The sequence below is a fragment of the Takifugu flavidus genome, chromosome 8 (genome assembly GCF_003711565.1).
Source record: "Takifugu flavidus isolate HTHZ2018 chromosome 8, ASM371156v2, whole genome shotgun sequence".
NCBI classification, from domain to species: Eukaryota; Metazoa; Chordata; class Actinopteri; order Tetraodontiformes; family Tetraodontidae; genus Takifugu; species Takifugu flavidus.
In genome coordinates this window covers 2,618,664-2,645,076 of record NC_079527.1, presented here as the reverse complement: position 1 = coordinate 2,645,076, position 26,413 = coordinate 2,618,664, and the positions used below count along the sequence as shown (strand labels likewise).

At 42.0% G+C, this 26,413-nt stretch overlaps 2 protein-coding genes and 1 long non-coding RNA gene across 6 annotated transcripts; 2 read left to right on the top strand and 1 right to left on the bottom strand.

Annotated features, from left to right (window-relative positions):
* Positions 1–1,587: 1,587 nt before the first annotated feature.
* clcnk (chloride channel K) lies at positions 1,588–15,517 on the top strand. 4 transcript variants are annotated; one of them, XM_057039696.1, is made up of 20 exons: positions 1,588–1,908; positions 2,056–2,211; positions 2,574–2,705; positions 2,793–2,921; positions 4,390–4,529; positions 4,637–4,714; positions 5,437–5,512; positions 5,833–6,033; positions 6,955–7,039; positions 7,301–7,405; positions 8,076–8,160; positions 8,911–9,057; positions 9,543–9,612; positions 9,725–9,823; positions 9,914–10,130; positions 11,840–11,973; positions 12,458–12,528; positions 13,824–13,904; positions 14,039–14,125; positions 14,494–15,517. In XM_057039696.1, exons 2-20 carry the CDS (start codon positions 2,058–2,060, stop codon positions 14,530–14,532), a joined length of 2,130 nt encoding a protein of 709 aa, XP_056895676.1. In that variant the 5' UTR covers positions 1,588–1,908; positions 2,056–2,057; the 3' UTR covers positions 14,533–15,517. The 4 variants fall into 4 exon arrangements, with proteins under 4 accessions (XP_056895676.1, XP_056895677.1, XP_056895678.1 ...); XM_057039697.1 differs by having other exon boundaries at positions 1,592–1,908; positions 7,304–7,405; XM_057039698.1 differs by having other exon boundaries at positions 1,594–1,908; positions 5,908–6,033.
* Positions 14,757–24,030, bottom strand: fam131c (family with sequence similarity 131 member C). Its single transcript, XM_057039701.1, has 6 exons — positions 23,848–24,030; positions 22,625–22,689; positions 20,563–20,647; positions 16,740–16,976; positions 16,406–16,495; positions 14,757–15,976 (listed from the first exon to the last, which is right to left on the bottom strand). Exons 1-6 carry the CDS (start codon positions 23,876–23,878, stop codon positions 15,711–15,713), a joined length of 774 nt encoding a protein of 257 aa, XP_056895681.1. The 5' UTR covers positions 23,879–24,030; the 3' UTR covers positions 14,757–15,710.
* On the top strand, positions 22,423–24,906 carry LOC130529463 (uncharacterized). Its single transcript, XR_008951585.1, has 2 exons — positions 22,423–22,709; positions 23,865–24,906. It is a non-coding gene; the product is annotated as an uncharacterized LOC130529463 (long non-coding RNA).
* Positions 24,907–26,413: the final 1,507 nt, after the last annotated feature.

Below are 26,413 nucleotides of genomic sequence, written 5' to 3'. Positions count from 1 at the left end.
AGACATGATTCGGGCTCATGAGCTGGTCTGTCCATATTTTAACTCTTCCATCTTCATTTAATCTGGACAAATAATCAAAAGTCCAGAAGTGGGTAGCCACTGTATGTATATTTTAGTTTTCTGGTATAATGTAAATCCCTTTTTTATGGTGTATCGAGGCACTGTCATTGTCCAACCAATTATGGCCACTTCTGGAGCAGAAATTATGGTTTGAAAAGAAAGAAGAATGATTATTAATCTGAACAGCAGAGAGTCATTTTGAATCACAAAAGAGTGGCAGGAATGTAATCAACTGTGATCTACAAAATTGCCAGCCTGAACTGTGACATTGAGTCTCCTCTGTTTGTTTTTGCATTCCTATTTGGCTACATAGAGTCCTAACACACACACACACACACACACACACACACACACACACACACACACACACACACACACACACACACACACACAGTGTAGCTCAGCTGTTACATAATGCTGCAGACAGAGGGTTTAAATAGCACTATGACAGAGCTGGAAGGTCATTTCAAGGCTGCTTCTTAATGTTAAAATAAATGTTTAATTAAAATAAAGGCACTAGTTTACATCTATTACTTTGATGAATAATAACCCCCTAAGCATCAGGTGTTGACATTCAAACTTGACATGAGATGATTAGTTAAATCGGTTGCCTAACGAGTGTGGTTGTGTTGGCACGTGAGAGCGTCTGGGAGAGGACTTTACATGTTGTCTCCGTGTCTGCGTGTCTTTCTGCTGGGGGCATTCCGGCCTCACTGCCGGTGGCTGAGCTTGTGATCCCGGTCAATAAGCCACAGATGGACAGGGATTTTGGATGAGTACAACACAGTATATTTATCTAAATGTTCTTGTGTTGTGTTCTGCTAAAAAAAAAAGACTATGTAATGCTACTGATCAACTCTGTAAAATAGACAATTAAGTTTTTTTTGAGGCTCTTAATAGTTGCGTTTTTTGTAAGAATCAGCGAATCCATGTCTTTTGCACCTCAGAGGGCTCTTTCACTCCTCTATAAGGACTTTTACAGGATTTGGTTTTTAACATATTCTGTTCTGTGTTATGGAACCACATAGAAGGGGTTTTCAATTATTTGCCCCAGAAGAAACTTCTCAAGCGTTGCTGATTGTGAGAGCAAAAAGGAAGGAAAAAGTCAACTGCGCAGTTTAGAAATCACCTACTTATTCTGTTCCCATGGAAACAGGTTCTTACACAAAGCAGGCAGTCTGAATTTGGGTAACATTTGATGTATATACAGTGTGTCAACGTGTAAAAGTCTGACTGGCACCGAAAGTCTGCAGGTTTGCTGACATCAGTCTTAACCTCAACCGGCGCTAATTAAAGGCCTGAAGGCGAATGGAAGTTAGCAAATTAAACATGAACTATCGGCGGCTTCATGCTGTTGAATGGCACCTTGACTTTAGCTCAAAGAATCATGGCTCTTGGTGCTATTTCACTAACTGATGATTCATCCAGGTCAGCAAGTGTTGTTTTTCTTTATTACTTTATTACTAAGTAATCATTTCTTGTACAAGAAGGAACAAATGTAGGTAATTTTAAGCACCAAACTGATATCATATGTTCCAGTTGGTAGCTCATGTTTGCATTTATGGTGTGACTGGACTGGAACATGGATTATTAGATTGATTCTTCTTTGCAGCCCAGTTGACAATATCACTAAAATTTGATTTAAAACCTTTGTTCCATGAAGATGTCTCTCGCACACTTTTCCTGTAATTGGAAAATATGAAGGGCACTTAACTTCCGCTCTTTAGAAGAGTTAATATTAACTACTCCCTCAGCTGTGACGGCTCCACAACTTACATCCTGAAACCTTCTTAGAGGTCAGTAGTGGTTCAGAATTACTCATAGCTACTGTGGAGCTACAACGAGAAGGTAAGTTCATCTTTGAATTGCTTTTTATGGGAGTTTTTTTTATTTTTAATTTAACATATTAATTCAGTGAATTATTGATCTCGTTATAATCACTGAACCTCACTCTTTGTTCTGCTCACGATGAAACAATGATGAAAACATGTCAAGACATGATGAAGAGCTCAGAATTGTCTCCTGGGAGTGAAAATGTCAGCCAGAACAACACACGGGATGAAGAAAATCAATTTGAGGTGGCCCATAATAGGAGTCTGCTCATTACTGATCCGGTGCAACCATGCCGACGGACCCGTGCAGTTGTCAAAGGTCAGCCTGAAAAGAAAAATCATTAGGGATGTGATCAATACTGACAATGCAGCAGTCAGTGGCTAAGTCAATCATGCAACACTGTTAAAAACAACACTGTTAAAACCACAGATTCACAAATCTATCAAGAATAAATTGACCTAAAATCAAACTTCAGCTCCTCCAGACTGTCCTCAGTCTGGGCCTTTTTCAATAAGAAGCTTTAAGCTACAATTGTCCTCGTCACGGCTCCATACAGAGCAGAACTGAAGGAGAAGTGGTTGAAACGTAGAGTCTCTGTAATCTTCTTGACAGATGTTTCATAAGTGAAAGACAAACATCAAACCTGCATGAAGGCCCAAACCCCGTGGTTGTTTCTACAGAGTGGCTGCTGAAGCTGAGATGCTGTTTGGGAGCAGCGTGTGGGATGGAGTGGTTCGCCTATGCTGCTCTGGGGATTTTCACGGCCATCCTCAGCTTCCTGATGGATTTAAGTGTGACAAAGTTGCTAAGAGGTGCCCGCGCTTGTAGCCCAAAATTCAACCCTAAATGGGGAAAAACACAAACATCGAAATGATTAATGCTTCTTTCCTTCACTTTAGCTCATCAGTGGCTTTATGCAAAGCTGGAGGGACACACATCGCTGCAGTTTTTTTGCTGGACGCTTTACCCAGCATGCCTCTGTGCGGTTGCATCATCATTTTGCCACAACATCTGTCCCTCCTCCACAGGTCAGCAACAGCTACTGTGTGTACTAAACAATGTGTCATATTATATTTATGAGTATAATTTTCCAAGGTTTTGGCACTTAAGCTTGTTGTAAAGAAAGTTAAGAAATTCAAATTAATGCTCTTAATATTCTCTTCGCTTTTCTACATTTATGATATTAAAGTCAAAATAAATGCTACCTGGATAGCCAAGTGTAAAAGAGGTGATTATGGCAAAAATAAGAGTGTAACTAGATTAGCTGCACTTTAGCTCTTTATGTGTGTAATATATCTTTATTTTAACGCATAAGGAGAATCAGATTATTTCAGAATTCTACAAATGAAATTTCACCACTATCTAGCAAAAGCTTGTAATGAATGTTAAAGCAAATAGCAGGCTTTGGTGTTCATCCCGTGTGTTGGTTAAAAAAACAGCCAATAATATGTTGTATAGAAGCAGCCGCTAGAAGAGAAATATACACAAGCTATATATTTTTAGTATCTCTTCATCCAAAGGAAAATGGCACTGAGAGAAGTCAAGTGTGATTTTGGTACGTGATAACGGAGATTTGTGGCATAAAATGTCAGGACTGATCTTATCTCACATCATGCAGATCTGTTCTGCCTCTTTGAACACCGATGGCACCACATGAAATCGACAAATGGAATGAATTAATGGAGCACTCTTGCTGTCGTCCAACCTCTCAAAGCACACTTAACGCAATTATCTGCCGAGGTGTGTGTTGCTTTGTGGATCGATAGGCTTGCTTATGTTGCAGCCCGTGATTTTTTTTCCTGCCCTTCACGTTTCGCCCCCAAAAAGCAATTTGAGACTTTAGCCCCAGTATTCTAGTTGCATTTGTGGTGATATTTGTTCACCTTCCATCACCCTCCTGAGGTAATGTGCTTTTAAATGAGATCCAGGTGGCTTGTGGTTGTATTGACTTGACTTTAACAGTAGAAAACGATTTGCTTTGTGCTAGTCATACCTTTGATTTTAGCAAGTGTCCAGCACATTTTTACACACAGTTGACTCAATTTTGGTTGTCAGCAGTGAAATGATGCACCAAGTAAGTTGCGCTGTGGGTTAGCACAATTTATCGAGTCTAACAGCACAGGAAATGAATCTTGTGTTTTTAGCTAGTTTACCAGCTATAGACAGATAAATTCCACCAATCCTTGAGGTGCACGACCAAATCAGAGTGATTGTTGTTGTATAGCTGTTGTAATGGTGCAGAAAGATGGAAAGGCAGCTTCTTAGAGGCTGAACCAGGTAGGTCAGGCAGACAGGATGTTAATTGTGGACCTAAATCCCACCCAAGACCACAGATTCCCTTCTCAAATGCATCTTGACTACATTGAAGTTAGACACCACCACTCCTCTTTTCTGCCAGTAATTGAACTGGAATTACAACACGGATGCTGGATTTGAAGCTTGATGTTGAGAATGTACCCCAATGTCTTTTCAAATGATTATTTTTTTTATCTTTAGGCTCTGGTATTCCAGAGGTGAGAACCATGCTGGCTGGTTTTGAATTACCCCCATACTTGTCTCTCACTAACATGTTCATCAAGTTTCTGGGTCTCACCTGCACTCTGGCAGCTGGCAGCACTCTTTTCTTGGGGAAAGTGGTGAGAAGAATCACAACTAAAATCAGACATGCTCTGGATCCTTGATAATTCTATGTATATATGCAGGATATATAATATTATGAAGGTTTATTTTCCTATTTGAAAAGGGTCCATTTGTGCACATTTCCACCATGGTTGGAGCCTATCTGGGCAAACTCTGCACTCTCATACAAGCCAACAAAGAGGTAAAATCACAGTAATTCTGTCTGATCTAGTGTTCTCTAATTTCACTGACATTTCTATTACAATATGCAAGCAGGCCAATAAAAGATAAATGGTGATGTCACTGAAACACCTGATAATTATGACAAATGCCCCTCCGTGCAGTGGAAGCTTTTTGTGTTGTTTTATTTGATTAATCCAATATAGTGCCAATTACTTTTAAAATTCAAGACCACCAAGTCAGGAGGGTGTAGCACAGAATATAGAGCAGAACACAAATAAAAATGCAGACAACGACATCTTACAGCCTGCAGTTCTCCAGAAGTGATGTTCTTTTTTTTTTTTTTAGACCAGGCTGAAAATTAAATGAATTGCCTGAAACAAGCGGCAGTAGATTTAGGGTGTGCACCTGACAGCAATATTCAATTCAGTTTAGTTCATCACTGACTCATTGGAAAATAAAAGACAGACAACAAGTCCTTTTAAATCAAACTAGGAATGCACAGATGAGTAAAGCAGGTATAAGGGTTAATCCAGACAACATACAGTCGTCCCACAACTTGAACACTTCTCGATGGGTGTATTTTTATTTTGGGGTCTGGGGTCATGACCATCCCTGTGAGGACCCATAGTCGCTCATTGCCTTGGAAGTGATTCGTTTCACCAAGTGGAAATGAACAACACACGCTCAAGCACATGAGCAAAAGCTGTGGTCAGACTAGGAAAACCTGCACCTCCTCCACAGGATGCAGCTGCTGGACAGATGTTGGTGGTAGCTGCTGCGGTCGGGGTATCCAGCTGCTTTGGAGCTCCTGTTAGCGGTGAGAGCTGCGCTGTTTTCATTCCCTCTTTCGATTTGGTTAGAGTTGCTCCTCCGTGGTTTCACCTTTGCTTTCCTTCCCACACACCTCATGTATTTAGCTATTTTAGGCTCTGCTCCTCCAGCATCCCTCACAGTTAACCTCTTTCTATCACCACCCTTTTTTCCTGTTAACGCCTCCCAGACTAATATTTTTCATCCTCTCACTACGTGGTCACTTTTTACAGCGCCAAAGCTGTTGAGAGTTCAGCACCATGGAATGAAATTCCACACACAGAAACGGTAGCATTATTATGACTGACATAGGTCGCGTTCTTACAGCCATCAAGAGTTCTGCTCTTGATTTTGAATTCCTGTTGATGACTTGGTGCCCAGACCTCCAACTCTCCTTCACAGGAGTCTTGTTCAGCGTGGAGGTGATGTCCTCTCACTTTGCCCTGAAGCATTACTGCCCGTGCTTCTTCTCGGCTGCGTGCGGGGCGCTAACCTTCCGCCTGTTATCAGTATGGAGCGGAGATATGGGTAATGATGACTCTGATCAGCACTTGCATTCATATGGTCCAGCTATAAAAAGGACAGTCACACATACAGATCTGAGAGATGAGATCTTACTACTTACATTGATACACCACAAAAATTACCATAACTAAGATTTGCACACTTGCACAGTTTAGTGTGTTAATGATACATGGGCACCAATCCAAGCATTTTCTTACCCATAATCCTCTGAAGATCAGATAAATAAATGATACCTTCACACTGCAACAGGAGGCAAGTAATCCTATGAAAGGGAATAAAAATGTCAAACAAAAAGAGCTTTTATGGTAGATATGCTGTTTGCATAAAGGTATATTTGCATTCTTGAAAGGTAAAAAACAAGATGTTTTCCAGAGAATCAAAACTTTTAAACAAAAGAAATGTAATAATGAGTTAAATATTGTCATCCGAGTAATAATGACGAACACCCACTAACTTACAGTTGGCGCGGCGTCATGTGACGCCCCCTGCTGTGCAGAGTATATAACACACATACACATGAAAAGAAAATAACAATAATAACTGGTTAAATGAAGCGCCCCCCCCCCCCCCCCCCCCCCTCCCCCCCACCAAAGAATGTCTGGAAATAAACAGAAATATCTTGTTGGAGAAATAATATTTTAAACAAATGCAAGGCTATACTGCATACAGGACCAAATGTAACATTTTTTTATTGTTAATAGAATAGATTTAATTGTGTTATACATCCTTCTCAGACTATCTAATTAGCAGGCGGTGCCTGAGAAGAGGACAGCGCCATTGGTAAAATCAGGAGACACATTTAACCTGACAGACTGTAAATTATAATAAAAACCGAATGCGACGCAGCGCAGGAAGATTAGATTTTTGAAAGGTTGTGGCTGTGGAGAAATGGCCGCAATGACTTTAATTCATTTGTGTCCACAGAGACTCTTCGGGCCTTGTTCAAAACGAATTTCTCCACTGATTTTCCTTTCTGCCCTCTGGAGATTCTGCTGTTTGCTGTCCTGGGGTAAGTTGATTTTCAGCGCTATCTGCATACTTTACACACGTCCATGTCTGAAAGGGTGTTTGGCATCAATCACATCTAAATGCCTCTGACCATTTTTTGAGACTGTTTGTCTCTGTGTAATTATCCCCCTTGTTTCTATTCCAGTCATTTCCTGATTTCCACGCAGTCATTATCATCAATTCCTGAAGTTTAATTACTTTTGTTACTGGTAATCAGACTTTTTCTGGTCTCACCGGCCTGACTCGCTGTTCTGTGTGGAAGCAGGGTGTTCTGTGGAGCTGTGAGCTGCTGTTACCTCTTCTGCCATCGGTGGATCTTACGCTTCACCAAAACAAACCAGATCTTCATCAAGATTCTGACAACAGAGTGAGTTCCATCTGGGATCTGGTGACCAGTGATCTGTTGGGGGAGACAGCCGCATGAGATAAACTGAGACATTAGGAGCCACATATATGTAAACTGGAGAGAAGCCTGTCAGAAAGACATTCCGTACAAGTGGAGCCTGGCCGAGTTTGTTGTTAATGCTTGCAGAGCCTCAAGGGGTTGAGCTCCTGAACTCAGCCAGGTTTGTTCTTAATTAGACAATTTAAAAAAAGTAAAAAGTCAAGTTAATGCATGCATGCACATATTTCTGCCAGCCTGAGTGTCACAATGGGAGCGCACGACATCAGCCGCCCAGCTAGTTAGTAGTGTGTCCAGCAGCTAATGCTTCCGAACCATGAGCAGCTATGAAATACGTTGGCATGGTTACCAGCCTGATGGGTGCACTTTCAAAGAAATTGTGAAAAGTACAGCCAGCCACACATGGTGAATGCAGCGCTTCGGCTAATTCTGAAAATGATTAATCGTGGTGATTGAGTTTATAACCTCCATTCTGCAGAATATTTTGCAAAATTTCAGTTCAGTGTCCAAAATTTGCACATGAAATTGTCTTCATTTTAGTAAAATTAAATGAGTAGAAATTATTTATTTTAAAGCAAGTTTTTACAGCAATATGAGAATAAATGTGTCTGCCTGTGTGAATATGTCTCTGCAGAAAGGCTCTGTACTCGAGCATGGTGGCCTTCCTTCTGGCAACTCTGACATTTCCCAAATCTGTTGGTCAATACATGGCCTCTCAGGTAGGGAGAAAGAGAAGTTTAAACATTCTGCATGCTTATATTGACCAGCACAAATCCTCAAAAGTGCAATTGATTCAAAAATCTTTCCGCTAATTGTTCACTGATATTGATAAAATGGAAGAACAATAATGCAGTGAAATCATTTTGCTATATGACATAGCGGCTTCAGAGGCTTAATAGAGACAGCATAGAAAGATCACAGCAAATTCTCAGGACTTTGGGCTTTAACCCCAATTGCCAATTGGACAGTATACAAACCAATGGAAACATCAGCTGAAGCATATTGACTCAAGGAGACGTTCTCTAGGACAAATATACACTCACAGCATATAGAATGAAGAATTCATCAGAAAAAATTCATCAGAAATTGATCCACTTGGAAATAATATTACTAACATTGATCTTGACATTGAGCTTTGACTTAATGATATTAGCTTCAACCACAATATGGTCTTTATTCATTTTGAAATGCCAACCTCTTAAAATGTTAACTATTCGCTTCAAACATGGCCAGGGTCAACAACACAAAGGGCTTTCTCCTTTGCCACATAAATGAAGCCGAATTGCTGAAAAGAAGTCTGAAGTTTCATCACGTGGAAACCAGACTAGCACATATAAAAATAAAACAAGGTTTTTGTTTGTTTGTTAATGTCGGGATGTTATAAAGGGGAGTAAATACCAGCATTTGCACTTCTGCTGGGGTTTCCTTTGTTCTGGCATCAAAATGAAAGGCCTCTGACTCTTTCGCAGCTCACAATGAGGCAGCTCCTCACGTCCTTACTGGATAACAGTCAGTGGAGCTCCCCACCCCAGAACACCTCTCTTCAGCCACTGCTTGAATGGAGCTCACCAGGGAGTCCTGTCTACCTTCCCTTGGCTGTCTTTCTTCTCATGAAGGTACACACAATTTAAAAAGCCAATTAAAGATTCTTTTATCTCTGCACAGTTATCACCCCTAACAGGACCTGAGAATTGGCCACCCATCTCTTTTTTTCCCTCCATTGCACAATTTACATCCAATAATTGGCATTTTTAGGGGTGAACTAAACGAGCAAAAGCCTGTTTAACCTTTTTGGCTGAAATGTCTCGTTATATGGAATGAACTCAAAGCAGCTACACCTTGAAGGGTGGAAGGAAGTGAGAGGTGAGTCATTAGTTGTAATCAAGGACTCCATCAGCCACCCGTGTACCTATTACTCTCATTTGTACTCCAGGTGGAAAGATAACACTCCCAGAAAAGTAGCAGCTCTCCGCAGTCTATATTTAACATGCAAACAGACGTTATTCAGTATTTGTACAGACGAATGATGACGCATTAGCAGGGCTGCATGTGTTAATAAAGCTGTCAGAGTCGATTTGACGGTCTGTGTCTGCTGTTGGAGATGTGGATGTTGGTCCTCGCCTGCACTCTGCCTCTGCCAGCTGGATACTTCATGCCAGCGTTTATCTACGGTGAGTGAAGAGAAATGATGCAGCCATTTAATGAATTGTCTGAATGGATCTGCGCAGCAGGAATGAGTTTTCTTGCATCCTAAAAACAAAACCCCAAATGTCTGTCCTCCAGGTGCAGCTTTAGGCCGTTTGCTCGGTGAAGGAGTGGCTTATGTGACTCCAGGCCAAAAGTGGGATATGAGGCTGAATCCTGGCGGCTATGCGCTCGTTGGTATATACCGTAAAATAAACATATTCTGAAAACATCACCTGTCTATAGAGATATACAGTATATTTGATTTTTTTCCTTTTTGGCTTAAAGGTGCAGCAGCCTTCTCTGGGGCAGTAACACACACCTTGTCTCCAGCTCTCCTTGCTGTTGAGCTGACGGGTCAGTTCAGCCACGCTGTACCCGTCCTACTGGCCACCCTGCTTGCCAACGGTGTGGCTCGCGCCAGGCAACGCCCATCTTTTTATGACGCCATCTCGATCAGCAAAGCACTCCCACACCTGCCTTCACTGGCAAAGGCCTGTCCATCGTAAGCAAAAGCACCAAAAAAAAGTGTCCACAGAGGATTTTTGAGACCTTCCAGGAGTCGTCTTTAAAATTGATTGAAATTTGGTTCTTGTCATGATGTTGGATGCTGGAAAACTCTTCAGCTTTTGGTGCCTAAAATAAGTGGCCAACTTATACTCTATCAGCTGTACCGCGATGCCAGCTGGTGTAACTAAGCCTTTGCACATGTCCACTCAATGGCCAGGATTGGTCTGGAAATTTGTCAGCAGAAACAACATGTTCCAGATGGAACACTTAAAAACAAGATGTTGGCCCTCTCCATAATTTCACCGAAGCACCTTCAGTACCACATCCACATCCACCTGAAACATGTTTTTCATTTTTATTTCAATAACTGGACATCGCATCCGTTTCATAGTTGAAATCAAACACATTAAGTGTACGTATCACCTGTCATGGGTCACAAGATGGAACACAATTAATGAGGTGAATCAACGCTGTTAATTATGAATCTCATCAATCTGTGTGACAAACTAGTTGTCCTCCGTTTGTGTTCACAGGAAATAGACATGTACGCTCACATCTGCGAACCAGATAATTGATTTCACTCTGTAATATGCATTAAATTATCCCTCAGCCTAGGTAATGTTCATTTTGAGCTAATTCAATTTCCGATTATGACCGACATTTCCTACCAGGCAATTCAGCATCCCCAAATATTTCTTGAAAAAATTGATTGTGGTATCGTTCTTTCTTGCTGGTTTGCTGAAGCCTTGCAGCAGATTCAGACTGAGGCGATTTTTTTTGAGAAAACACTTATTCCCCCCACCCCCACATTTGTGTTTGTTAAAGGAGATATAGAGACAGCGGCAATGCTGGTTTTAAGCTCAAGTCTCTGTCATTTTGTTGACAGCAAGCACTGCATTTTCAGAGTTTCTCGCTCAAGTAAGCTGTCTGTTGCTCAGAAGAAACATATCACAACCTTTTTCTTCCTCATCACTCTTGTTAAAAAGGATATTGGCACCTTGTCTTGTGCTCCCACCTCGGCTGTTTGAAATCTTGGAGTCACCGATGATTAGCTGCCTTTTTATGATCATGTGGCCTGTCTGCCACTCGTGCTGCTTTGCTTAATTCAGCATCATAAAAACGTCCTAACCCAGCATGCCACCCAGCTGCCTTGCTGATCTCCTGCATTTACTACTGCAAGCCTCTCCTAATGGGCATGCCAATTGTGTGGTGAAGCTGCTTCAGATGGCCAGGAATATGGCGGCACGTCTGGAAGCCCGTCACCCTAATGCTGGTTCACTGCACCTGTAGCTGCCCACATTAAGTCAAAGCCCCTCGCTAATCTCCAGACTATGAGCTGGATCTGCTCCCTCTTTCTTGAGCAATCTTGTTTGAGCCCTCCTCATCTGGCAAGGCCGTCTGACCAGACGATCCGAACTCTTCTTATACCTTGTTCTATGATGGTGGCACAACCTTCTGAGCTCTGTCTGGGTAGGAGCAACCCTCTTTTCCTTCAAAAGATTCTTGACAACACAGCCTGTCTGAGAGCACCTGCTCTTCCAACAGGACTTATCTACCTCCTATCATCACTCACTTCCCCTCTCCCCTCCTCTTTATATCCCTCCTCACTCCCATAGGTCTGCACTATTAGTTGGTAGATAATTAAGCATGAATGTTTCAGATTCCTTCTGTTTCAGATGTGACAGGCGTTCTCTTCTTCCACAGACTTCTCTTCACACCAGTAGGAGAACTTTTGAGGCCTCAGTCGGTGCAACTTCAGAAGGCAGCTGCTCTACAGGAGATTCAGCGTGCTGTCAGCAGCAGCACGGAAGCACAAATTCCCGTGGTGGACTCAAATGGTGTGCAGGCAAAGTTTTTCCTTTATTCCTCCCCCCGGTTAAGTATCCTTATTTTGTCTTAAAGTCAGAGCATTACACAAGACTGTCCTCACTGATGGACAAAAACCAACAACTTGTTTTGACTAATCAGCGAGTTTTTGTTGGCAACTGTTTGAAAATCGAGAAGAACCACTTAAGTCACGCTGCCATTATCTCATCGCAATACAAGTTTTTCCTTGTAAAGGAAGAGAACGATTTTCCACTAGAAATGCTGAAAATCAGATGAAAATGATGGCAGGAATGGCAGCAAATTGCAATTGCAGTTCAGCAGGGTTACAATGTGAGGAAAATAGTCCATCTGCCAGTTGATCCATTCAGACGCAATCACATGGATGAAGTTTTGCACTCGCGTGTGACTCACAGCTCACTAGAGAGCCACAAGCACACTCCAAACTCCATCAACCAAGGCAAGAAAGCTGATATCCTCTCTTCTCCTCTGTTGAAGAGTCAGGGAATCTGCTGGGGTTTGCTCTGCGATCCGACCTGCTGAACTTCCTGCATCAGAAGAAGATTGAGGTAAACGTCTCAATTGAGTCAAGTAACTGCAGGGTTCAGATGAAAGAAGAAGAGCTGTTGCTGATGCTATTTTAAAGGCGGATCATGTCTCTGCCACCCCTAAAATCTGACTACATGCAAAATAGTTGCAGCAAAAAATGAAATCCAAAAGGTCCAATCCTGCTTTAGTGAGGTTGAACCTAATCAACCTCAGCAAAGTTACAGTTGTTTTAATAGTGCATGAAGGATCTTGATGGCAGTGCAACAGATGGACAGATGTGATTGTGAGCAACCACACAGACATCCTGTCTCTGAGATATTAGCACATATTAGTTCATTTTAATTTGATATAGGTCGAAATACCCAACCGTTGACAAGTGCTTTTTCCTCATATTTCATACAAATGTTTTGTTGTTCTACTGCTCAACTCAAAAAAGCAATGAATGTTTATATCTTTAAACTATCCAATCAACTATAGTTTTTGCTTTCCAATAGGACGCGATTGCAGGTATTCAAATGTTGAGCTGCAGAGAGTCATCAATATTCAGTTTGAGGGAGGCAGAAATTCTACAGTAAAGCCCTAAAGCATCAACACACAAAGCTTCAATGTATGCACAATTCAACAATGCATAAAAACAACACTTAGAGAGATGGGCCTGCCTGAGATTTCTGCCTTTTTCTGTGGCGAGTGGTGCTGATAGGCTATCGGTGTTTAGTGCTGCGAGAGGTTTCATGTAGAGAGGTGGTTCTATATTTAAAGAAATAAATTGAATGCCAACATTAACAGCACCTCAGCGTAGAGAATACAAGGTTCAAAGCTGGGCGATGAGTCCATTCTGACAAATAATCAGGATTAATCACACACACACACACACTAGGAACAGGTGGCGATGATACACTGAGGGGAGCAGAAGGAACAATGAGGAAGAGGTGATGGACATTAGGGAGGTGAGGATGAGGCCAGTATACAGAAGGCGGAACAAACAACACACTCATAATGACCCAGAAATGGCAACAGAAAATGGTAATGAACAAGATTGCATTTTAAAACTGAATTTCTAAAGCTGCCCTCTGGGGAGTCGATGGCCAAAAATCAGCTTTTAAACGCGGTCTTGGCGCAGTCGCCCCTCTTATTCTGAATGGGGTCGTGGACACCAGAATGTGTTTTGCTGATTTAGATTTTATGTCTCATCTCATTCTGAAAACAAACAATTTCTTTTGCTGGGCTCCATTTATCCAGGATGTGTAATCCCTGTGTTTAGCAAAAAAATGGACAGTACACCAAAACATGATTATTTGTGTGTTGTGCTGTGCAGAGTCATGTTAAACACCTAGACGAGGTCTGCACACTTTTCCCACTTCCTGTCCTGTTGTCACCTGCCATCACTGTTCAGGAGGTAGGTACTTGAATATAAAGCAAATAAGAGTAGTGCAATTTATATGATGGCATCATTATGTTTGTGAAAGATATGCAGTGTTTATTAAAGATATATCATATAGAAATTCACTTATTAATGTTTATTTTCCTCAGGCCTTCGAAATCCTTACTCTGGTTGGTGCTAAGACATTGTTTGTGGCCGACAGGGGTCGGCTGGTGGGCCTCATCACATGGTCAGAGGTAGAAAGTCTTTAATATGTATTAAGTTTAATGTGTATTTAAACAGGTAAATAGAATGAATGTCTGGATTGAGATAACAAGAACAATGTTACACAGTTATTAGCTGTGTCATGTTTTTGATTCTCATTTGAATAATTGGCAAGATACTGATGTTCCTGATGTGGCTGTTGTCCAGCCTACACACAATTTACACACCTGCCTGCAAATATAAGAACCGGAGTATATTGCACTCTAAAATATACCATAATACTCAAGTAAACAGTTCTGCTACATTGTTCTGCTGTGAATCTCTCCTTATTCTGAACTTTTTCTTTGCTCTGGTCCTAAATGTTAAGACCGCTACAGATTTATTTTCCTTTCTTCCGCAGTTGAAAAGAATCATTGAAGAGTTGGCCAAAGAAATCTAAGTATGGTAGCAGCAAACAGGGAAAAAAGCACATCCTTTTAAGTAAGCCTTTATCTAATCTCTGTGTGATTAATTCAGAATCCTGGCTCTCGTAATAATATTGCATCTTCATTTTCCATGCGCAACAGACTCATTTACAAGCCTTTGCTCTGCCTATTTCCTAAAACCAGATGATTCATTTGTGAGCACTTTTCATATTTACCGATTTTGCTTTTATGAAACAGCTTTAGTCAAAGTTATAAAAGCTTTTTATTGCAAACAGAGCTGATCTAATCAACAGTATAATGTTATCCATGTTGTTTTTCACTTTTTGTTGTTCACTTAAAATGTGTAAAATGTGCCTCACATGCGTGTGAAGGGAACACATCAAGAGTTTCTCTTTACTAATCCTCTAATTTTCAAACTACATATCTATGAACTGGTGGCTGTGAACGCACACTTTGACTGATCAAACAGGAGCGATTTATTCATCCTGTTTAAATGATCGATAAGTTATCTTTTTTAAGCAGAGCAGAATTATGTAAAAAATGTTACACATCCTTTTGTTATGTTTATGTCTGCTTTTCTGTTTCCAAAACATTCAGGTAGCACTGACCTAGAGAGTTAATAGAAAATGTGGTAAAATAACATGAGGAGGATGAGGATGCACCTTCCTTCCTCAGCCATCTGTGACATCCCAACACACACCAACCTTTTCCCTTTGTTTTTCTCGCTCCTACTCCTGTGAAACGTGTGAAAAATATGAGGCTCACACACATACACACACACACACACACGACAGATTTCCCTCCATCATTTTAAGATAAGAATATCAAAGACAGCAAACATGTTGCACAATAGCTTCCTTCCAAACAAAATTTAGTCCATCATTTCACCCAATCTCTTACACAGCCTGTATATTATACATGTTTTGTGACAAACAACAATCTTGTTCTTGACACTTGACGAGTCCAGCAATTAAAAAATAAATGCATTTTCACAGCGAAGTTTTGTCCAGTTTGAAAGGCTCCACCTTGGGGAACGCGAATATTTTTCCAGACAAGCCACATGAGAAAAGGTCTTTTGAAATACTCTCACATGTCTGCCTCTGTTTCATTTATCTAATCTCTGTCCATCATTGCTGGTGGTCGAGGCTCGGGTCCTCTCATTTTGGCGATCCCCCGCGGCTTCTAGGTAATCCTAGTTGTAAAAAACATCATCCTCAGACAGCGAGCTGCTGTCTACATGTCGGACGGCGGCCTCCAGGGTCACAGTGTCGTCAAAGCGAGGTTCCCCGTTCTGCTGAGCGTGTGACATGGGGGAGATGGATTCCGCCACTGGCCGAGGAACAAGGTGTGCCTCGGTGCTGCCACTGTAGGCCTGGCTGTGGATGGTGTACAGATGCTGGGGGATGCTGATGCAGCCGCCATCCATCAAGAACTGAGGCAAGAGGTGGCTTTGTGAGGCTGCGGAGGGATAAAAATGTCATCAACTGTGGGTCTCAGGAGCATAGAAAAAGAAGGAGGCACAGGAAGCTGCAGATCTTCAAGCTCTTACTAAGATCTGGGTGTGCTGAAGTATTACTGTGCATCGGGGGTTCAAAACACAGAAAAATAATGATGTGAAGAATAGGATATTAAGCCCTGAAATATTTAAAGTTAAATATTTTCCATCCTCCAACATACGCGCTGTATTGTAATTCCCATAAATTGAGTTATGGGACTTATATCCTGCTATCGGTGCTGCTCATCTGATCCTGCACCAAAAGGAAAAGGCGACTTATTAAAGAGATCACGGGTGGATTCAACAGAAACGTCTGACTCGTTGGCCTTGGATTTGCCGTTCATAGTACAATAGCAGACATTCGGCTGAATGAGTTTTTTCTGTGCTCAAACCTTGCAGGCTGGTGGAGGGCTGATCTATGCCGTCGTTCATGGACCAGACATTCATGGCCGCCTCAGCCAGGGCAAACTGCTCTGCTACTCCTGTAAACAAAAAGCCAAGCATGTTTTTCCACTTCCTGCAGTCTTTTATTTTTTTCCCAGCCACCATCTCAAAGAGGGGAAATCAAATCAGCGCTTCGGATTTGATTCTCTGTCCTACTGTCATAGGGACTATTGAACCACCCCTCCACAAATGACATCAAACGACAAAAAACAATGTCCAGGGCGATCATCTCCAGTAACATCATCTTTTTTATCTAGAATCAAATTCATCCTCCTGACTCACCTGCAGCAAAGCGAGCCTCTTTGATCTCGTCCGTCATTTGGGAGTAGAACTGTTCGTCCTCCTGCAGATCGGCCCCCACGCCCCCCCAGCCTCCGCTTCCCTTGCCCCAGGTGCCACTCCAACCTCCCGTGGTGTCACCCCCTCCACCCCAGCCCTTCCACTCAATCAGGTGAGCCACTCTCCCCTGGGCCATTGCCGTTGGCTTGGTGATGTGTTCCTTTATTGTGGCCACCAGACCTGAATACAGAAGAAGGAAATCAAGATTCTGACCATTAGAGGAGAAGATGATTGCCGAGCAAGCTACCAATTTACCAATTTAAAGCATGAAAGAGGAAATTCTTTAGATGTGGAAAGCAGTCAAAAATTAAATGTAGGAGATGAAAATGGACTCAGCGCAAAGTGATTTTAGACAGGAAAAGAAAGTACTGGAATGACTTCAGACCTCCAAAGCTTAGTCAAAGGATTTAAAGAGAATTACTTTGGTATAATTCAAAAGATGGCATTTTCTCAGCAAAAGTCAATGCTTTTCCAGATTGGAATCTACTTCCTGTTCAACACAACATCGTCTCCGACAACTTAGAACAGCATATCCAATGAGAGCAGCAGCTGTATCCAGGAACTAGGAAAGGTTTGTCATTATATCTGCCTCAGACATATCTGTGTCCTTTTGACAGCTCAGCAAAGGGTTTGTATGCCAAAAAAGCAGAACAGTAGAAGCTGTTAGCCTGCTGTTAATGTCTTCTGGATAAACCGCAGTTACAGTATTACAGTAATGGTTGATATTTGAATTTTTTTAATCTTTTTTTTTGGTTGGGCAGTGAAGTGGATTCACTTTGCAAGCAACAATTTCAGCGCAGCGTGAGAAAAGTGATTGCAGAGTTCTTTTTTTATCCATCCCAGATTGCACATCATTGACAGCTTTCAACAATGGCTGCTGAGAACACAGACAATTACAGACTGGTTAAAAACTGCAAGATGTGTGGCAACATCCTGTGAAAACACTGTTTAATCAAAAAAATTATAGCTATAAAATGAAGATTCCGTGGAAGACAATGTGCTGCATTTAAGAAGATAATCCAGTTTGACCCAGCCGTTATGTAAAAGTAGTGCTTTCAGATTTAAGTTTAAAAAAGAATTGGCTGTTTAGGTGATTTGCTACATTAGAATATAAGACACTCATTAAATATGCAGAAGAGGTATAGTTACTGTGATTCCACATGAGAACAGTTATAAAATGTGTGAAGATTTATGCTAAAATAACGGCTTCTGCTTCAGGGGCCAATGATTGACCTATTTATAGCTACAACCAAAGATCTTTACATTCAAATGTATATTGAGCTGCTCTGGTTTAAGAGGCATTCTAAACCCTGGATCTGTAAGTCACCAATACACATTACAAACCCAAACACAATCTCTCATCACCCCCCTCAGTTTGAAGCCAACGATCTGATGTGTTTCTTCCTCCAACTCAAACAGTATTTGATGTTCCACATCCCATATCCGCATTCATCGTATTCATTACTTCAAAAGAAGCCCTAAATTTATTTTGATCACTAGAGATTTGGGCAGACACATAGAAGGAAACAAAGAAACGCACTTAAAACAAATGTGAGCTGAGCATATTGCGGCATATCAAAGAGATGTGAAATGGCAGCCAGAGCAAATGGAGAAAGAGTGCGCGGAGAGAACAGTGATGAAAGGTTAAAGCAAACTTTAAAAGACATGAATAACGGCAAGACAAGGAAGAGGAGGAATGAAGCACTGAAGGTGTAGATGAGATTTGATAGAAGATGGGAGCCTGGAGAGCTGGCAGCCTATGCTAATTGTACCCGAGGAAAGCATCACGACATGTTATTTTCATTTGCTCGACACCTAGAGACGCTTGTTTTGCTGTGCACTAACACCCACTGTCTCACCCTGCGTTAGCACTGAGACGCCACCGTCGCGAGGCTCTGTTTCGTCTCACTGTCTGGGAGGAAGCCGCAGTTGCATCTGTTTAAGCTATCTGCCTACAGCACGACACTATTATTGGCTCTTCAATTCAATACTTGACATTCACTGGCCGTATTTCCACGTAAATCAAGATTTTAGGAAAATGTGTGTGAGATGTGAATGGTTGCAATCCAAAAACTGCAAATCTTTGTTGACGCTATGTAAAAAAAAAAGCTTCCTTTTTTTTCCTTTTTCTAATGTGCACACATACCAGATGACAGTGACAGCCGTGACAAACATTTCTGAGCTGACAGGACTGTTTACCGGGGTGCTCTGAGACCTGTATTTAGCGTGTTTTTCCCACACTTGACGTCAGTACAGAATAAGTTACTTTACAAGAATAGACCTACTGAATTATGCAAAGCGCATCTCTCAGACAGAAAAGAGCAAATCTGGGCAGCTAAAGATGCTTTCATGGTCTGGTTATTTAGAAGCCTAATAGCCTAATTCAGGAGGGACAATGCAGATTCCGTCCTGGTTGTGGAACACTGGACCAGCTCTACACCCCCTTCACAGGGTGCTTGAGGGTTTGTGAGAGTTCCCCCAAACAGTCCACACATGTTCTACGAATACCACCAATTCTGCCCCACCACCAATCTAGGAGCTCATCCTCCAATGCAGAAATCTTGTCAGATCACACAAGATCAAACGAAGAAGGAACATGGCAACAACCTGTGGTGATGGTCTGAGACTGAATTTAACTAAAAAAAGAGTTTGAGCAGAAAATCCTGGAGGCAGCACGAACATGCTTTTTTGTATTTACGCATGCTTCCTTGTTCCTCTGTCACCTCACTCTTCGATTGCTACATTCCATTCTACGACACAATTCTCCTGACTCAGCTTTGCCCAGACAGATGAAGATTTTTGGTCAGAAATATTAAACAAATTCAAAATCTATATTTGTCAGACCCAACTGTTACAAATTCACTCTTATACAATTAAGACAATCTTATAAGACATAAGATAATTGGGTGTTTGCCTGTTGGGGAGGGGAAAAATCAGGACAAAAACAGCCCCGTTATTGTTATCTATCTATCTATCTGTCTGTCTGTCTGTCTGTCTGTCTGTCTGTCTGTCTGTCTGTCTGTCTGTCTGTCTGTCTGTCTGTCTGTCTGTCTGTCTGTCTAATCTGATTGCTGTTTTTTTTTATGATTTCAGCCTGATTCTAATAAATCCTATTTTGAATTTTGGACTGAATGTCTGGATTTGAGCTTTTTTGTCCTCTAACAAGCACGGGAAAATGTGATTTTAACATTAGGCTTCAGCAGCACTTTAATTGCAGCAGCTCTTTAATTGCCCCCAGAAAAGGGATTTTATGCAAATCTCAACAAAAATAATTTGTATGCTACATTTAGCAAGCGGATTCTTGTCAGACTGAAAGCAGGTGTCAGCTGTCTGTCTGCTGTATTCATAATAATTAGAATGTCAAGGTCATAAAGGAGCTTTCACTGGGAAAGGTTCAACAAGGCATAATATTATTTGAGATAATTAACCCCCTGCAGAACAAGAAGAGCCGTAGAGATGAGTCAGACAAACTGGATGGGAGAAAAAGCATTGACGATGTGGAAAAGAAGAGGAAGCTAAACTCAAAAGCAGAATCCTTCAAAACTGGAGGAGGAAATGTGTGTGTGTGTGTGTGTGTGTGTGTGTTGTGTTTGTGTTTGTGTTTGCTCATGTCTGTATACAGCTAGTACACTACATCTGATGGGGGAGGGCGTATTAGCCTCCATTGGTTACTAATGCAATTTCCCAGAATGCAACTTTCTGATTCTCATGTTTGATTCAGACTGAAAAACAGCACCAGCTGGAGCTGACTGCATGTCCGTCTCACCCATTAAAGTGGAGGTGGCCAGCACGCCGATGTCATAGCCGTCGGATTTAGCCGTGACGCTGCCGTTGGAGGGATTCTCAGCATCCTGGGAAACACGGGGAACAAAAGGACAGGGATTATAACGTTTTTATCGATGATGAAAGGGGGAAATCTGGTGGTTGTGTTGGATGTTGATTGAAGAAAATAGCTTCGTTACAGGTTGTCGTCATCATTGTCCTTTCGGTGGGTTTCTTCTCGTTTTGCCGCCCGGAACAGACACACACACACACACGCACACACACTTACACACAAGTACCAAAGCACAGTTTATCAACAGCCTTTGCTAGATCTTATTGTCTGTGATGAGTCAGTCCACGTACACCCCATTTTCAGCTCCATTCATCTCCCAGGATAGCTAGGACCCTGCAGCCTGTGCACTCAGACTGAAATGCAGTGTTGTTGAAGCATCAGCCCATTTAGAGTGGCTGTCCACAATGTCGACGCTCCGCTCACTGTTTCATATAGTGTGCATAATTCTGCCTAAACTTCCAAATATAGGATTTGTAGGAAGTGGAATTCTGCATGGAAATGGTTTAAACGTAAAATTTGTCACCTGATTTATAGCAAAACCAGCCTATCCAAGTTCTTTGTTCTTCCATCTGAAGAACTGCTATTTTCCCAATATAGAAGATAATTACTTTGAAAAATTATTCAAAATAGGTGACCACCTATACTGATTAAGAAGGATTAGATACAGTGGGAGAACAGCTCTAAGATAAATATGTCAGTGAGCACAGAATTTTCCATTTTCATTAATGTCATGCATGACTGCATGGTTTCTTTTTTTTAATGCTCAATATTTGCATAGAAATCATGTATATGCATATAAAAACTAATGATTTCCACACTGGTGGTGTGTGTGTGTGTGTGTGTGTGTGTGTGTGCGTGTGTGTGTGTGTGTGTGTGTGTGTGTGTGTGTGTGTGTGTGTGTGTGTGTGTGTGTTGGTCATGCTGCATTAAAATAGACTTCAGGAGTTTTTAATAAAGTACCGTGAAGTCAGATTAAATCAAAACTATAGGACTGATTTGACAGAATATTTGAGAGATCACTGATCATTATCACATATTATATCAGCTCTTGCATTATGTTAATTTGACTCCAGCTTCTCAGAGATATGAGAAATAAGAAACTGCATATTTGACTGACGGAAAAAATACCGTGGACGTCGGAAGATTATTCAGCCCTGGCGGAGGGATACGTGGGCTTTTGTTAATCAACCTACTGGGGACACCACAGGCCGTCCTCTCTGATGGAAGATTCGAATACAATATGCTCATTTCCAAGTGCCTCCCTTTCATTCTGTTCCTTTTAAATGTTTGCGAGCTTTGGTCAACTTTAGAACTTCGACAAAACTGTGTGGCACCTCGATTGTTGTTCCGCTTTTCTTCTGTCTTTTTTCTTCCACATTTCTTAACAGGTGGTTCAACAATGCAGAGCTCTGCGTCTGTGCTAGAGACTCTCTTTCAGGCTTTGACACCTGCGTACTGCAGAGGCATTTTCATTGTGAAAGGTTCACCTTTTTTAAACCTTCCAGGACCTGCTGAATAGAACCTTCCCCACAGCACGAGGCTGCCACTGCTGTCATTCGCAGTGGGGATGGCATGTTTGTGGCTTGTAGAGTCTAGTCTTATGGTCAAAACAATCTAGTCTGGTCTCATCAAATGAAATCCCCCCCCCCAAAATGCCCCCTTGTGACTCTGGAATCTCACACTTTTCTTTGTCTCTGCTAGGTAATAATCGCTGTATGCACGTCTCAAAGCGTTGAACACCATTGGAGTAGGGGCAGGTGTCTTGGTGTCATCCCCTCGCTCACGTTCACTTAACATTTCAACAAAATCAGTGTGTTTCATCAGAATCTAAATCCAGCCTTGTAAAGGAACCAGGACAATCATATTTTCAGCTTTATCTTGCTTATCGTGTCGGGTTTGATGTTTGTGGGAGATGGAAGCTATATAGACTGCCTCCAGGCCAGTGGAGAATAAACATCTGGCAGAATCCATAAAGACGTCGCTGAGAACTCACCTTAGGAGAAGATGGTTGGCCCTCTTCCGTCTGGTCCTGAGTTACTGTCATGGGATGGTGGAAATCTGGAGGATCACCCATAATGGTACATGTTAAACCCATAAAAGCAATAGAGAGATACAGGGAGGGGGGGGGGGGGGGGGGGGGGCATCGAATACTCATGTTCTAATATTTGCTTTATAATTGACAGCGATCACACACACACACACACACACACACACTTGGGTTATTTAACGCACTCAGTCATATATACATATTTGTAAATTGGGGTTTCCCATGTTAAATATAGAAGGGGTTGGCGGTCACTATAGAAACAATACAGCAACAGAGGACAAGTGATCACTTTCCATTTACCTGTGTCATCAACACACACACACACACACACACACACACACACACACACAGATGTTTGGTCTCTATGCTCATTAGAGGAAATTAGCAGGTCAAGAAATCCATCATAATTGCTAAAGCAACCCTCATGGCGGGTTAAATCCCACAACGATTTCTCTCTCTCTTTCTCAGTCGCACTGGACTCATGTTGTTCTCTTATCTGTTGGTCTCACCCATCACATCTGCCCTCCCCCTGTATTCCCCACCTAAATGTGCATCACTCCAGTCTCCGCTGGCTTGTCAAACTGGAGCCATCCTGAACAACGCTGACTTTGTCTTAGGGAACACTGACTGCTTCACACATGCAGGTGAAAAAAACAGGTGTGGGGACGTAAATGTCACACGTAAAACAACAGAGAAAGCAGTTTATTTCCTCTGCCCAGCGACAGATCAATATTTTTAGCGTTCCTTTGGCTGAGCTGCCACATTATACAGATGCTACAGTGTTTCCATAGGAGAAGACACAGCATCATCGGGTCATTGAGACTGTGTAGGAAGACCTAAAGCCACTGTCACCTGTTTCCGATCCTAAAAATCCCTCTCTTCAACCTCCCTCCCACAGATCTTGTTTTAGAAGCACGGAGCTGTGAAAATACACACCTGAAAATGAGCATAATTTCATCCGATCGTTTTTCATCTGGCTACAAGTGTTTGCACTGGTTTCACACTTCCATATCTGCTCCTGACTCCTCATTCATAGTGATCCCTCACAAAAGGGTGGTGCAACTTTTTCTAAAAGTTAATTTCTTTTCTTTTAACTTTGACTGCGGCCAGATTCTTCCTGCAGGTCGATCCAACCAGACAAACAGTGGTACAAATTTGATAGCACTGACCTTTGTGACCTTTGCAGAGGCAGGCACCCATGGTCTCAGGATGGCCGGGCAGTTATCTGTTCACCATGGCGGCGAGAGGACGAGAAAGAAGGATTGGGGTGAAAAACGTAGATGTCGCAGAGGAGCTGAGGACAGACGGTGAGAGGGAAAGTCAAGAGAACGGATGCCAGCTGATGCATCGGTGGATCTGTCTGTATAGGAGGGGGGAGAGAGAGAGAAAGACAGAGAGAGAGAGTATGAGGAGGGGGTGAAGAGAGAGAGAGAGAGAGAGAGAGGGGAGAATCAGGGAATTGCCTGTTTGCTGACGATTTTGAATTCCCTCCCCTCCATTTCTTCAGCTCTCCTCCCACTCTTTATCTTTTCTGTCCAGCTGTGAGACTGTGAGAGAAAGACACCAGCAGCACCTTTACACCGTCCCCACCTTGACCAGGAGACGACAGAAATGATGACATGTGTAGAAGGAGGGATGTAGATGATCTTGAATACCCGAACACTGACATAGAATCCGGCCTGAGCTGACAAGTCTATTCCTGACCTTGTAACTATGTCCAAATGATGTTACTGTCGGGTGCATGACCCCTCCCCAAAATGGGTGAGGATTTATGTCTCTCTGTAATCCATCTGTAATCCTGCTGTGGGAATTAATACTATTTACATTTGGATATATTAACTTATAAGTGATGTTTCACACTATAATTAGCTCTTGCTCCTCTCATGACTATGCTTGCTTGATTTACCTCACTGAACCACAGACAGGACACATAAAATGAAAGCCCCCAGTTGAAACATGTGGTCATTGTCCAAAATAGGCAAAAAGATTGGGGCAATGAGTTCTTTGCCTCCTGAATGTACAGTGGGGAAAAAAAACACAATTTATTTCACATAATCTAGCATCAAAAATAAATGTATTGGAGCCTGGATGCCTGTTGCAAACTATTTGAATATTTGAATTTTGTTTATTTATTTATTTGTCTGTTGACTTTTTAGGATTTTTCTTAATGATGCTTGTTGGAATTCTTAATTATGATTTCCAATAAATAAGACAAATAATACCAAAAATTGGATTTTGCATAAATTCAGGAGAAAAGTTTCAATTTCTTTATTCCACATACAGTTCAGCCCTATGGAACTGTTGGATGTGATTAATAATGTCATAAGGGAGCATAGAGAGAGAGCGAGAGAGGGGGGGAATCAGATTACATAGTCAAACTCAATTTTTCTTCCTACTTGTCCTGCTGAGGCTGATGCTTCCGCAAGATAACTGGGGCTCTTGACACCACCTGCTCCGGCACCTCCTTTGCCTCCAGTGGCTGGAATAGTTGCTATGGCAACCAAAGGGCTTTAAGGTTTTAAAACAGTTCTCCTGACAAATTAACAAGCATAAAGAGGCCGAGGCATTGTTGAACGTGCAGAACAACACAGTGCTGATAAAACTGATCCAACACAAATATACTTCTGCCAGCATTCAAAATTCTGACATCGGAAAACAGAGAAGTCGCTTTAATTAAAAGATAACTGTTTCACATGCTGATGTTGGACCGTAGGCAAACTGTTGACTTGCAATACATTTAGAGGTAAAAGTTCAGCAGAAATGCTGTGAGCACATTAAATTTAAATGGAGAAGGCTTCAGGTCCTCAGGGATCCAACCGACAACCAAATAGGACCAGTGAAAACATAACCCATAACACTTAATCAGGAAATGTAGGAAGTGCCTCAGGATATGTAAGAGCAGCCGCTGAGGGTGACTTTTGACCCTTCCTCTACCACCTCGCCCGTGCGGGACTTCAAAAACAAGACCTCTTTAACCTGTTCATGTCATAACCCTGAAAAACACTTCAGAGTATGGAGCCTCTCTGCTGGAGTCACACACTTAAAGATCCTAAAACCTTTAAACCCAAGCGGTGGAAAAGCAGCAAGAACCCTGAAGGAACTTTTGCAAAACAAGGCTTTCATTATGTCAGGAACCTATTAAGACTCACGCAGATCGGGCGGCTTCTTGGATGTACACTGACCTCTTGTGGTCATAAAGCCAAAGTGCAACTGGCCGGTTTCTAAAAGCGTTGCACGTGTTCTGCTTTCGGCGATTTCATGCGAAAATCTTACAAGTATTACACCAGACGCGGGACGCTGCTAGTACCATTCAGAGGAAAGTGTTCCATCAATAATTCAGTCCATCAGGAGAGGGTCTGCTGGGCCTCCAACGGGGCGAATTCCTGCCTCTCACCTTACATGATGCAGAAAAGTTCATTTTGGTCAGTGTTACAGTCCGGACTCTCTTTAGCATCAGCGTTATATGAGAAGCAACTGGTTTCTGCTTGGTAGTTAAAGAGGACAGGGATGTTTCACTAATGTTGATCACACTCATCACCGGGCAGCAACAATCATATCTGTGATCCCTGAGGCGAAGAAGCAGCTGGATGCTTGAGTGCTTCTCAATCCAGACATTTCCGTGCACATCAGAGCCCACATGTGAAATGATGTCTTCAGTTTAACCTGTCATGTTCAGGTGGAATCTAGGTTTGATGGCTCTGAATTAGAAACAATTCCACTTGCGGGGGAAATATA